Source organism: Corvus hawaiiensis, chromosome 18, assembly GCF_020740725.1.
Source record: "Corvus hawaiiensis isolate bCorHaw1 chromosome 18, bCorHaw1.pri.cur, whole genome shotgun sequence".
Taxonomy (NCBI): domain Eukaryota; kingdom Metazoa; phylum Chordata; class Aves; order Passeriformes; family Corvidae; genus Corvus; species Corvus hawaiiensis.
The window spans coordinates 1,388,918-1,402,633 of record NC_063230.1 but is presented as its reverse complement, the minus strand read 5'-3'; the positions used below and the strand labels follow the sequence as shown (position 1 = coordinate 1,402,633).

At 44.1% G+C, this 13,716-nt stretch overlaps 1 protein-coding gene across 2 annotated transcripts in view; it reads left to right on the top strand.

The window, feature by feature from the left end:
* Nucleotides 1-13,716, top strand: part of MED13L (mediator complex subunit 13L) — a 179,354-nt gene that overhangs the window by 10,553 nt on the left and 155,085 nt on the right. For both annotated transcript variants that reach the window (XM_048323263.1, XM_048323262.1), the window contains exon 2: nucleotides 8,458-8,695. In XM_048323263.1, coding sequence (XP_048179220.1) covers nucleotides 8,458-8,695 — 238 coding nt within the window. The remainder of the gene's footprint in view (nucleotides 1-8,457; nucleotides 8,696-13,716) is intronic.

Below are 13,716 nucleotides of genomic sequence, written 5' to 3'. Positions count from 1 at the left end.
TTTCAGCCACCTCGTTTTGGTTTGAATCTGGGTTCTGCTAATTTAATTTGATATCTGGAAGAAAACCAGTGGCTGTTCTCTAGAGAACCTCAGTTTCCCTCTTGTAAACCAACCAGACTTAATCCTTGGATGACTTTTTTACTGTATGGAATATATATTTTTTGACCATTCCTGTAATTATTCTGGTTTTGATGTTGTGAAACAAGAGCTGCAGTTGTGATGAAGGTGCAGAGCTACAGGTGAATTATAATGGCCTCAATTTCTGTGTCACCTTCTGTTTCTTTCATAGGCATTTCTCACATTTGGTTTTGTTTTGCCAACCTGTTTTTGCAGTGGACTAGAGGAAGATACTTTTTCCCTTTCAGTGTGTCAGTGTGTGCTCATTTTCCTTCTGCTGTGTTTGATTGTAGTCATCTACTTTAGTATTTAACCTTGAAATTCTGGGAGAGTTTGGATCCATATCAGTAATTTGGGCCCTTTTACCAGATTGCTCTTTCTTTTGTGCTTGCCACTCAAAAAGCCTTTGTTGGTAACTCCTGCATCTGCCAGAGCTGCTGAAATTTAAGCATTAGTATTGGAGTGCTTTTATATTTTCCACTGGGAAAGGTGGTACTTGGTTGCCACCTCAAATTCTTTTTGAGACGGGTCTGACTTTTGTTTCTTTGAAAAGAAGCAATTAATCTTCCTGGCTGCCTCCTCTCCCACATGGGCAGAATCACCCTGATGTTGGGGAGAAAGAGAAAAAATACCTCATTTCTGTCAGTGCTGTTTACTTTTTAGGCATAACAGCTCATGCTGTTAGTGTGTGGCTTTTAGTAATGTGGACTGTATTATTTTAGAAATGCCTTGGTTTTCTGGTCCTCAGTACTGTGATATGGGATCTCAGATGTTCCCAGGTACAGAAGTCCATCCGGGAGATATCTGATAATAGGATTTTGGTTACAGCTAAATCCTTCACTGAGACTTGGCAAAGATAAAAGATGACACACAAACGCCTTGACACTGTTGCTTGTCACAAACAGCTCTGGAGTAGGAGCATTTCAATAATCTGTTCCAGGGAGCATGAGGGAAGGAGGCAGCGTGGAGTGCAGGGATTTATCCAGGACAAAACTCTTCCAGGCACATGTGCTGCATGCACTGGTGCGCTCACTTTCACGTTGGTTTTAAGAGCAAAGGAATAACAACCAAAAAAAAAGGTAATTTTTTCATCCTTCATTTTTAAAAGCTTGTTAGTGGCTGCCCTTTATCCCTTTTTTTCCAGCCACTTGACTGTGTGCTTATACAGGGAGAGGATTAAAGTCAAACATGTCATTCTGCTGCTGCTCAGTTGCATACTAAGAGGGCTGGGGCTGAGCGCTGGGCTCTGAAGCACAGACCATGGCACGGTGTTTTTGTTGGCCATGGGATGCCCATTTCAGAATCAGCTATTTTGTAAAGTGTTATTTCTTGTCTATTCTTGATTTCAGAGCAAGTTTGGAGGACTTTGTGCAGTTATTGCAATACTTGGCCTCACAGAAATGTCTTTTTGGAGCTCATTCAGTGCATGCAAGGCCTCTGCACTGCCATGTGATCCCTCCCTCTTCCAGAGGCAGAAGGGATAAGCCCTGAGGGAAAGGAACACAAACCATTCCCTGCTTTTTTTAAAATGGAAAGCGTAAAGAGGAGAATGTTAATATGTAGTTGAGGGAATGATCTGATTTCAGGAGACTCCACAGGGCTGAGGTGGTCAGTTTGTTGTGGGTTTTCAAACCCCAGAGAGCTCTAGTCAAGGGAGAAAAGAGGGGGAATGTCTGGGGACAGGTGCTGGCACTGCTCAGTTGTGCTGTGGGAATAGGAGCCTCTCTCAGGGTGTACAAACTGTAAAGCTGTGAAGAAAGCAAATGTTTTAGTTAAGCAATCTCCTCTGTTCTTTCCATTCACTTGACGGGGACTTAGGCAGATGTTACTAAATACTTCATTTCACTGCGAGACGGGGTGGTGTTTGCATCCCCCACAAGCAGCACGTTGTTCCAGAGTAGTTTTCAGTCCCACTGTCCTCGTCCTTTTGTCCTTCCTTCCTGGTGAAGTGTATCAACATGACATAAATCTTATCTGGTATTTAAATGGCTGGAGTGGAGTGTGCAATGGTATTTCGTTGCTGTGTGAGGATGATGTAGTGAAATGAGACACTGTAACCAAAACAGATGGTGCTAATCTTGAGTCTGTCTGCAAGATCTTACAGCATTTAATTAAAATGGTGGTGTAATTCCCATGGCACCTTTAACTACAGTTTAAATTCTTGGACTTTGAACTAAGGGCTTTCTTATGCAGATTTTCACTCATGTGAGTAGTCCTTAGTATGAGTCTCTGGTGGCTTCAGAATAGCTACTTACTTGAATGAAGCTCTCAAGATGAGACTCTAATAAAACTGGCAAACATATGTATGGCATTTGCATGCTTTATGTTCCAATTTGAAGCATAAATCGTAGACTAAAGATACTTAGCAACTACTCTCCTACGTAGAAGCAAACAAAATTCTAGATTAGAGAAATCGTTTAGACTGAGCCTAACTTCAGAGGCTGGTAAATACAATGTTTTCAGGTACCCTGGGCAGCTCAACATTTTCTTCTTGGTTAGAAGGACATGTGGTGAAAGCTTTTATATTCCCTTTAACTGAAATGTATTTGTGGAAGTGATGATGGTGTGGTTTGGTTTTTTACATTACTTGCATCTTTTTTTAAGACCATTAAAGAAAGTTATGTTTGAAGCACTGGGCAGACCTGAATTTGTCTGAGTGGCACCTTTTGGGCAGGCAGTTGGGAAGTACTTCTATACTTGGTTTTTGTTTTGTTTCAAATTGGAGAAGTGTGGAAAATAAAATGACCTGAGCGCTGCCATGTTGAAAGTCTTTGAGAAATCAGGGTTGGAGCTGAGGGCCTGTGTGATGGATACCTGCTTCTTTTACTCACAGTATGATTTTACCTCCTTTCAAATATATCCTTCTTATTTTGAAAGTACCAGAGTAATGATTTTCTACACTCTGCAGCCTGACTCTGTCTTAGCTTTTCTTACTTTTCTGTACCATATGAAGCAGGAAAAATAACACATTTATCTAGTTTTAGTCATTGTTTTTAATGTAGAGAAGCACAAAGCAGTACAGAAATAACCCTGCTTTACGTTTGGTTCGGCCAAAACCAAAAAATTCTCAAACTTTTGATGCTCTCCCTCTTTCTCCTTCTGCTGTGTCTATATTATTGAATAATCTCTCCAAGGGAGCTTTGTGTATTAAAATGGGTGGAATTACTCAAGCGATCTGGAGAAGTTAATTTAGAGTTGGCCTGTCCATTTCCCATAAAACAGAGGCCAAAAAGCATTTGGTGGAGATGGGAAATAAAAGAGGAGGTGGAAGATGGGTTTGTTTGTGTTCCATCTGCAAGGGCTGCAGGAGAGGAAAACAGTCACAGAGGCTACCCAGCACTAATTATATCTTCAGGGTTGCTGGGAGCACACCAGCACCAAGTCGTGCACTGTGAAATGTTACTGGGGAATTGTGATTTTTAGCAGCCTAAACTCTACCAATCGGAGTGGAGCACGATGAGATCAGCAGAAGACCCTCCCAGGCTGCCTATTATTCTGATTTAAGCCTGAAGGGGGGAAAAGAATGAAAGCTTAGGTTTTCTGTCTCCTAGGACTTCACAGTGGTGGATGGTGTCCTGGAGCCCTGAGCTGTGGCAGGTACATGTGGAGGTGTCTGTGTTTAGGGCAGCAGGGTGTGAAAGAAAGTGCTAATTTGCTCTCTGTGTCTCTCTGCTTGTCTCTGTATGTGCAGGGGGGATCAGAGGTTTGAACACTCTCAGCTCATCTCTTTTGAGGCTGTTTCACTCTGCAGGGTGTGATGATGGTCGCTGAAACCTGAGTTTGTGTCCCTTTCCGAGGCACTCTGTGATGTTCTCTCTAAGGCCGTGCATCTGAATAAAGACGTTGGCAATGCACTGTTTTCATTAGTGCCTATTTCTTGGGGATGTTTTGGGTGGTTTTGGATGCCTGTATGGAATTTGAACAACCTCTTCTACCCTGACAGCTGCTTTTGAAAACATCAGAAACAGATCTTTTTGTGTCTTGGGAATTGCTCTGCAAGAAGTTGGATGCTAGTGAAGGGTCTGGGTATTACTGTTAGTGATCCAATTTCTCTGTTTCCTTACATGCTTGGCCCCGTGCATTTAGAACTGGCGTCTCACAAATGTTCTGTGTCCAACTGCAGTTAGCTGAATTTAGAAAAAAACTTCATTTCAAAACAGCCCCTCTTATCTGAGCAGTTGAACCCTTCACAGCACAGTCCTCCATGACACATGTTCCTTTATAAACCAAAGCAAAAATCTCATTTAATGCATGATTTGCTAACAGTGTTGGATAATAATAAGTATTTGTAAGTTCCTTTTTTTTGTCAGGCTTTTTAGTTTTAAAAACATTGTAGCAATTGCAATAAGCCAAGACTGTGCATATGGGAAGAGATGCAAGAAACACAGTAGATTACATCACCTGGCAAGAGTTCTGCTTTGTTCTGCATTCATCTCTAGCCAGCTGTGAGTTAAACAGCATGTTCACAGTTTTGTCCTCAGGTTGGCAATTTTGGTTTCTGTCTCAGTGTTTGAGGCTGCTTTCAAACCAGCAGTTTTACTAATCAGAGCAGCTCTGCCCTCCCTGACCTGCTTTGCTGTCCTCAGACTTCCCGGTACAAGCATCTCTGTGGCTGCTTAATGAATCAGGTGTGGGGACTGATCTGAGTAGAGGAAAAAGTCGTTTAATCCAACCCTTCTGGGTTTGAGTCAGCCCAGCTCAGTGTGAATGTCTGAGCAGCAGCTGAGTGCTGCAGGGAAGGCACCAGGCCAGGCCTGCTCTGGCACCGGTGCTTGCTCCTGTCAGTTGAGGTGTACATGAGCTGCAGTCTGGGTGCACTGTAGGGCTGGGTTTGATCTGACTGGAGCTGTCCCTGGCAGGGGAGATCCCCCTCCACTCCCCCTCCTGGCTGCTCGGTGATTCCCTGGCTGCAGGATGAGCTGTCAGGGTGCTGAGCCTGGAAATGTTTGTCTTTCTCTTTGTTTCCCTTGTTTAAATCGGTGAAGTGATCCCATTCACCCAGCGATTCCATGACCAGTAGATCCAGACTGGGACATGGAGATGCGTGTCTGGGGCTGAGGAGGAGGCTGTGTTGGGTCAGCCTGTGCTCACTGCCGATGAAGCACAAGTGAAACCACATTTGGCTCTTCAGAGCACTTCCCAGAACCATAGGCCACTGCTTGTCTTGTCTGTACAAACTCTGCTACAGATGGAGGCCTCTTCAAACCGGGGCTGTTGGCTTGTTTAAAGCAATTAATGTAAATAACCCCCCCTGCGGATGCAGATCTTCTCCCTCTAGTGTGTTAAACACTTTACACAGAACATCAGTAGAGGCGTAGAATGTGTGTAAGTGTTTTGGGTGTAGTCCGCTCTTGTGTATCCCTTCAGGATTCAAATCTCCTTTTGAATTCAGTTTTAATTAACATGAGGACACAATCCTGAAGTTCTGAGGGATTGGTATTGGTGCTTACCTATTAAAAATTTAAACAGAAACAGACATATCCAAGTACACGTGCTGAACCACATCTCTGCAACCTGGACTGGGAAACGATGTGTGAGAGCTCATTTAATGCTGCTGCTGACTCCAACCCCGCAGGACTTGTCTCTCCCTTTTTTCCGGAGTCTCCCTCTGTGTGGGTGGGCACTGGTGTGATCCAGGTTAGCAGTTTATCATTCCTCACAGTCCACAGAATTACAGGCTCCAGGAGTTAGTGCAGAATTAAGTTGGGTGCAGCCCTGCTGGTTTTGCTGTGCTTTCCTTGACTGTTTCATCCCTGCTCTGGGTGGGATGTTGGTGTGATACCTCTGAGCTGGCAGGAGGCCACAGGAGCCTCTCTGCTCTTTGGAACAGCTGAGCTCTGGCTTTTGCTGTGTGGTTCAAGCGAGTGCTGCAGTTGGGTGAAGTCCTTTGTTCAGTTGGGTTTTTTTGGTTTTGGTTTCTGTCATCTTCCTGTTCCATGCTCTTTGTGACTTAGCATATGTTCTTAGCTGGTTATGGCACAAATATTTAACATCATTTTTTTCACAGGTTGCCTGTACTGGCACTAATTTTTGGTGTTTTGTAGTTCATAGTTGTATTCATGATCCTGTTTCAGAAACTGCCCGTTCCTTTTCCAAGCAATAGCTGGGGACCCATGTAGAATAGATGTAGATGTTTTGGAGGAGCCCTTTCTCTTGGACAGTTATTTAGTGTGTGAGGTATTCCAGCACCCTACTGTGCAAAAAATAACTTTTCTTCTTCCATTTTGCCTCTTCTTCCTGCATTCCCTTGTCCTTGTTGTGCCAGGAAGGTGGCACATGGCTGTGCATCTTGGCCAGCCTGGACTATCTTTTCCCATTTCCTTTTCCATAGTCCCCCAACCCTTTAGATGGCTGATCAGCATTTCTGCCTGCGTGCAAGAGCTCAGTGCTGGCTGTAGGAAGCCTCCAGCTGGGACAATCCAGGACTGGTGTCCTGCTGGCAGGATACAGGATGGCAGTGTCCCTTCTGCCCTGTGGAGCTGAAGGTGCCTGGTGATTTAGGGGCCTGCAAATAATAAACCCAATTTCCGTGCTGTTCAGTGTTCCATAGGTTTTTCCCCGTCCCAGTGCAGTGCTGTATTGCCATGTGCCTGGTGAGGCCTCTTCAGAGGACAATTAAATAGGCAATATTTAATTTAATCAGTGTTTGGGGAAACAGTCCTTGAGGCAGAGTCCCAGGAACTGTAGCCATGGGCCAGAGCCCTGCTGTGCCAGGCAGGATCCAGGAATGAGGTGGAACTGTTTCAGAGGATGTATTTACAAGATCCAAGAAATACTTGTGGTTCTTTGCTTCTGTTGTTGGTATGATGAGCATCACCTTCAGCTCCTCAGCAGTTAACTAGCCAGCTTCTGAACCAGTGGCAGTTCCTTCCAAGTACTTTGGTGGACAAAAGTAAATTTTAGAGTTTAAACTTGTAAATGGACTAAGTTTGTGGACTGGAAAAGGGAAAGTCTTCTGTGTGTGATGGGGAATTTGGGTTTTGGAGGAGGGGTTGAATATTGTTACACAGGTGATGAAAATGAGAGGAATACATGAACTGCAAGTCTTTGGTCTTATTTTGGAGTACAAATTCATCCCTACAGTCAGTGTTTCCACTGGGTCTTTCCCGTGTCCCTGGCAGTGCCCTCTCTTGTCAGAGGTGTAGCTGCTGCCCTGCAGGGTTTGCACTCCTTGCTGCAGACCAGCTGGCTGCTCCTGCAGGAGCACCTGGGGCCGAGCACCAGCTGCTTCTGGGCAGCCAAGGGAAGGTGTGAACCTTGGAAAAGAAGCAGTGGAGGGAATAGCAGCAGCAGGAATGTGGTAACAGGTTGGAAAGTAGAGTACAAGCCCTCTGTGTGAGCAGGGTATACACACACCAGTTGTGTTTGATAACAGCCAGACTGTCCTGGGCGTATTCCCTGTCCTGTGCTGGGCAGCAGAGAGAAAGGGGGAGGCTACAACAGGGGTGGGGCAAACTGGGAGTGGAGGAAAACCACAAAATCACACAACACCCTGAGCTGGAAGGGACCCACCAGGATCATTGAATCCAGCTCCTGGCCCTGCACAGACACCCCAACAGTCCCACCCTGGGCATCCCTGGGAACGGTGTCCAAACGCTCCTGGAGCTCTGGCAGCCTCAGGGCTGTGCCCATTCCCTGGGGAGCCTGGGCAGTGCCCAAAGAAAACCTTTCCCAAATATCTGGGTGCATTTAGGACTGGCGAACAGGATAGCAAATCTGTTCTTCTTGTTCTTCCTTGATGGTTAATAGGAGAATTCTGTCTGATTGAGAGACAGTAAATGGCAACTTTCTTTATTCTGCTTTTGTTCATTTGGGCAAAATAAAAATAAAAAGCCCATTTGCTAAACTTGTAACATCACAATGTGAAATTGTTTCACCTTTTCCATCAAGTCACTGGTTTTCTTATGTCCTGTGGTGCTTTGTTTGTGACTTTCAAGTGGCCAGCTTCTGGGCTGACACTGAGCTCACGTGGCCACCAAGCAGCCTGTAGGGAAGGAGCCTGGTTCCCTCTCCCTGTTTGGTTTTTTTCCTTTCTAACTTGTAAGATGACAGTAAGATAACAATAAGGTTAGAAATTGAATGAAGCTGCTGGAAATGAATAGAATAGAAATGAATAGAAGTGAATCAGGCTGTGGTGAAAACCTAAATGCAGGTGTAAGCCAAGTTTATTCAGCGCTGTTTCTAAATTTTTTCCTTGAAGGGGAATAAAGGAAAATATCTGAATAGGAGGGTTTTTGAACTTGAATTGAGGAACTAACCAAGAAAATGAAACAAACTATGAATATAACTAAATTATGGAGGGATCCACTGACTCTTTTCTTCCTTTTGTGTTTCCCGCAGGCTGAACTCACGGGCATCAAATGGCGTAGGTACAATTTTGAAGGCCATGGGGACTGTGGGCCCATCATTTCAGCTCCAGCCCAGGATGATCCCATCCTGCTCAGCTTCATCCGCTGCCTGCAGGCCAACCTGCTGTGCGTGTGGCGCCGGGACGTCAAACCCGACTGCAAGGAGCTCTGGATATTCTGGTGGGGGGACGAGCCCAACCTGGTCGATGTCATCCACCGCGAGCTGCACAGTAAGTCACTCTTTTCTTTTCAAAGTTTCTCAATTGGTTCTATTTTTTCCAATGAAAAAGAAGCTTTATTTAAATCTTCAACGTGCTACCATATGTGATTTTGTTGTAATTTGTGGTTTAAGACCTACAGGATAACAAAAATGCTGTAAATTTAACTTTTTTTGCCGTGAGTGATGCGGCAGATAAAATGTGAAGGGAAACTTGAACTCAGGAGTTCATGACCTGTAGTCATGACTTGGATTTTTGTGGAACCTGTAAAAATTGAGTAAATTCTAGTTCAAAGGATGATGATGATAATAATAATAAAATCCCAGCTCTGGCATAAGGCAGTAGCTGATGAAATAAATCACCTCTCCTGTAGAGTCAGGTGAACTCCACGGCACCGCAGGTAAATCCGTGAGGTCAGGACTTGCTCCTTGGTTGTGCTGCAGGATTTGAACATAATCCGAGGCAAGTTGCAACAAGTGAGTGGAATCGGAGGCAGGAAGGGGCAGGTGGGTCAAAGGTGATGGGGATAAGTTGGTGACTATGGGCTTTATGCAACTGGGATCGTCCTCAGAGTCTCCAGAATGTGGAGCCTTAACATGATAAAGCTTCTTCTGTCTATTGTGGTCCTGTTTGGGTTTGACCATATCCACTATATATTATTTTCTTTTCAGTGGTGTATTGTTGCTATGACAAGACTTAGTTTGTCTGAACTAAAAGGTGTTTTATTAGGCTGTATGAATTTTACCTCCATTTTCACTTTGTGTCTTGCAAGAAAAGAACTGAAGTTCACCAGTTCTGGAATAATAACAGTAGTTAAAAGAAAAAATCCAAGCCAATCATAAGGATCAGGTTCTAGTTTCTTGGTTTCTTGCAGTGATTTTTTTATCCTCGTGACCTTTAGACCTTCTGGTGACTTGGTGATAAAATGCGTTTCAAGTACACCGAATATTTTGTTTATCAGGTGTGCTTGAGTTGTCCCTTATCTCCCACTTGTACCCTGCACTGTTTGGTCCTGGGTGATGCTATATTCATTTCTCTTCATTTGTTTTTCAGTTCCAAGCACTGTTCCAAAGTTCCTGCTCTGATGGCTGCCAGATTGTTTATTTGGCACCAGAGCCTGTGAAATCACAGATACGGAGCCCTGAATACCTTGGGGTGTGTTGCACGCAGGTAGCCCTGTGAGCATGTATAATTAAAGAGAAGGCTCACAAGTGCTGCACTGAGCCATTCCACTGACATTCATCTTTTATGAGCACCTGTTTTGAATGAGGGGATGGGTAATATTTCTACTTACCCAGCAAAGCTTTAATAATATATGCTTTTCTCTTAGTGAAATATAGTTTATTTAATATTTCAAATGCAGGAGATGGGACTTAAGTGTCTTTTTATTTGAGGGGAGTTGCAGGTGATGCTTCTGTTCCTGTTGTAAATTGATGGAGCTTGTTTATATCTGACATCTTGGTTACAACAATGTGATGCTGCTTCCAGTGGTGCTGCTATGGAAATCCACTTAAATGTATGGACAGCTGAACCTGCTTGGGTGCAGTGTGGGGCAGGGTGTAGCAAAGAGAGGAGCATCACTGTCACACATTATTTGCCTGGTTCAAAATTCTGTGGAATCACGGAATTATTTAGTTTGGAAATGACTTCCAAGGTCATCGAGTCCAACCTGTGCCTGACCCCCCAGCCAGAGCACTGAGTGCCATGTCCAGGTGTTCCTTGGACACCTCTAGGGATGGGGACTCCAAACCTCCCTGGGCAGCCCCTTCCAGTGGTTCACAACCCTTTCCATGCAGAAATCCCTGCTGCTGTCCAGCCTGAGCCTCCCCAGCCCAGCCTGAGGCTGTTCCCTCTCCTCCTGTCCCTGTTCCCTGCGAGCAGAACCCGACCCCCCCCCCCGGCTGCCCCCTCCTGTCAGGGACTTGTGCAGAGCCACAAGGTCCCCCCTGAGCCTCCTTTGCTCCAGGCTGAGCCCCTTTCCCAGCTCCCTCAGCCGCTCCTGGGGCTCCGGCCCCTTCCATGTCCTTCTTGAACTGAGGGGCTCAGAACTGGACACAGCACTCAAGGTGTTCCAGCATCCAGGCTGGAGCCTTCAGAGCAGTAACTTTAAGTGGAATTAAATCTGAAACTCGTCTGTTGTCGTGTGTGTAAATCCTACAAGGATAGATTTCCTTGTTCTATATTAAAAGCACATTGAAACACTTGTAGTGACTTATCAGATACAGTTCAAAGTATGTAAATTGTCTAAGTGTTGTACATTTTCCTGCTGATAGGGCTGTCGGGCTCTGTTCAGTACATTTGAGAGTTCAAACATCCGTATTGACAAAATATTGAGCCTCAAATTCTGCCAGCCCAAGGCATTTATATCCATTGATTCCTTGAGATAGGACAAAGGACACAGTTTGTGTTCACTGTTTTGTGCAGCCCCAAGGCAAAAGGAACAAGTTTATTCTGCTTTTTATTGTATAAACAGGCCACAGTACTGAAGTATTTGATAGTTGAAATGAGCTTCCTGAAAATATAAAGGATTTTTCCATGTGGCATACAAACAGAAAATAGGAAAGTTACTGAAGCAGAGTTTTCCTTGCCTCTCAGCTGGGCCAGGATAACATGATGCTTTTTTTGGGATAACCTGCTCAGGAAGTGAGCTGCTTTGGCTTCAGATGCTGTTCTGCAGGTTGGATTGTCACTGTGACTAAAGAGTTCCTTGAGCAGAGCTTTGTTGTTGTGTTGTATTCACATGTTCAGGAAGCACAAGGATGTGATGCTGCAAATCCAAGTGGAAGACTAGAGTCTATCCAAAACATTGTCCAAAACATATCATGTCTTCTGAGAGATAGGAACTTTAGGGAATAATGGCTGTTAATGAAATCATGAATTCTTATCAAGAATGAAGTTTTGGATTTCTCTTTTCCTGCCTAGGACTTGTGCTTTGAAAGTGAAATAATTTGGTGATTTTTAAATCACTAAATTTTAAAGAATTTAGTTTTAAATATTATGTTTTATTAATTCAAGTCTAAATTATAATTATGGATTTTTCTGGATAACAGAGTCACTCCACCCGTGCTGTATGATATATACTGCTTTCATAAACAGGTGAAAAGTCCAAACTGAGGCTTTGCTTTCAGAAGCACTTCAAAAACTTTTGCTCATGAACTCTAAGCGTTCCTTTATAACATTGAAGATTTGGTAAACAACAAATCTGCCTTTAATAAAAGAATTTCAAATAGTCCTAGGGAAAACAACTTAGTGGTTGTAAACAGGAGGTACGAGGAGAGTTGTTTATGTAGTAGCTTTCCAAAACTGTGGATAATTAAATGCTGTCACGGGAGATTAAGTAAAGACAATTATTTGCAGAGCAGTTATAGATCAGTGGAGTGGTTGGATTAGCCAGGCAGCTGGGAACTTCAGAGGCGTCTCTTGCACATTCTCCTACATTTCTTCTTCCTGCCAGCCTTAACTGTGGTTCTCTGGTTTCTGTCGTGGTGGCATTTAAAACTGGAAGAGGGGTTGAAGATCTTTATTTGGTCCTGGGTGGAAAAAGCTAATTGGTGTGGGGTCAGTGAGTGAGGGAAAACCGGAGTGATTCTGTAAGTCTGAAAAAGTTCAGTGTGCTTTAGTTTGTTGAGGTTTTGTTTTCTGGAGGATAAATGCTGCTCAGTGATACTGCCTGGAGAGGTTTGGCAACTGTTCCAGCCACGGTACCTTTTCCCATAAATCCATTTTCTTGTACATCCGACAGAAGAAGTGGAAGGAGAGGAGGGAGTGTCTGACTGTTGGCAGCGTTTTTGACAGGAAAGTTGTGGATTTGCAAGTTGTAGAGCTCTCATTTGCATTTGGTGACCAAATACCATCTGGAGCATCAGAGAGAATTTAGACTCAACTCTTGGGTTTTCTCTCTTCTCCCACCCCTGCCCTGGACCCTGTGGGTCCCACACGGGTTATAGGGAAGGGACATCTGTTCCTCAGTTCCCCCCTTTGCTTTTGCAAAGAGCACTTTGCTCTGACATTTTACACAACTCCAGGAGCTGGACTTGATGATCTTGTGGGTCCCTTTCAACTCAGAGTATTCTGTGATTCTCTGGCAGTTTTGTCTGTAAATTTGTAATCTCTGTACTGGATTTATGGATATATTCAGGTTTGTCTGCTGCATCTGTGGTACAGAATATTGGAATTCTCAGGGATAATGCAGGGATAATGATGTGTACCGCTACTGAGAACGCAGCTTGGTGACTGTAAGCACAGCACTGGAGGTGGACTCTGGAAAGCTGGCAGGATGTGAGACAGGAGCTTGAAAATGAATAAATTCTGGCTGTTTGATAGTTCTTTAAGTAAAACTGCATCCTTCTATCAGTTTAGTAGCTTGTGTGCCTGAACTCACTGATTCTGGTAGGTATTTGGGATTTCCATCTGATATATTGCCCTTGATCCATTAATTTCTGGAGCTGCTTCCCCAGAAAAGAGACACTAATTCACTTTCTGCTATGTAGAATGTAAGACTTTGGGTGGAAACGCTTATGAAGAATAGATTATCTTGAATTAATTAGGTGAGTCTTTCCTGAAAGATTATTGTACATGATCTTTGCAGCTTGGTGAGTTTAAAAACGTAGCTGAAATTTGAGCTGTGACAGGAAAAACCCGGAGCTTTGGCTCGTTCCTGTTTATGAATTCTTGGCATATCGGGCTGGCGCAGCCGTAATCCCCCGGCGCTGATAAAAGCGAGGAGGGAAAAATGCTGCCTGTAGGAAGGGCTGTGTGCAAGGCACCCACATTAACCCACGTGGTTGTACCCCCAAATTAATTTCTGCTATGGTTTCTCTACCTGGAGTTTGCTGATTTTTTTGCCTACAGGAAAGCAGAACAGGCCAGCTCCGTTTTAAAGGATCTGTCTCGAGGAGAACAACGTGCCCCAGAACTCAACTTAGGTGGTTTTATTCCTTCTGGGAAGGAAGGGTTCCTGATGCTCCCTTATGAACTGCCAGATTTCAGACTTGCATTTATCAGTCAAGTCTTCTAAATTAAGTCAATGTTTA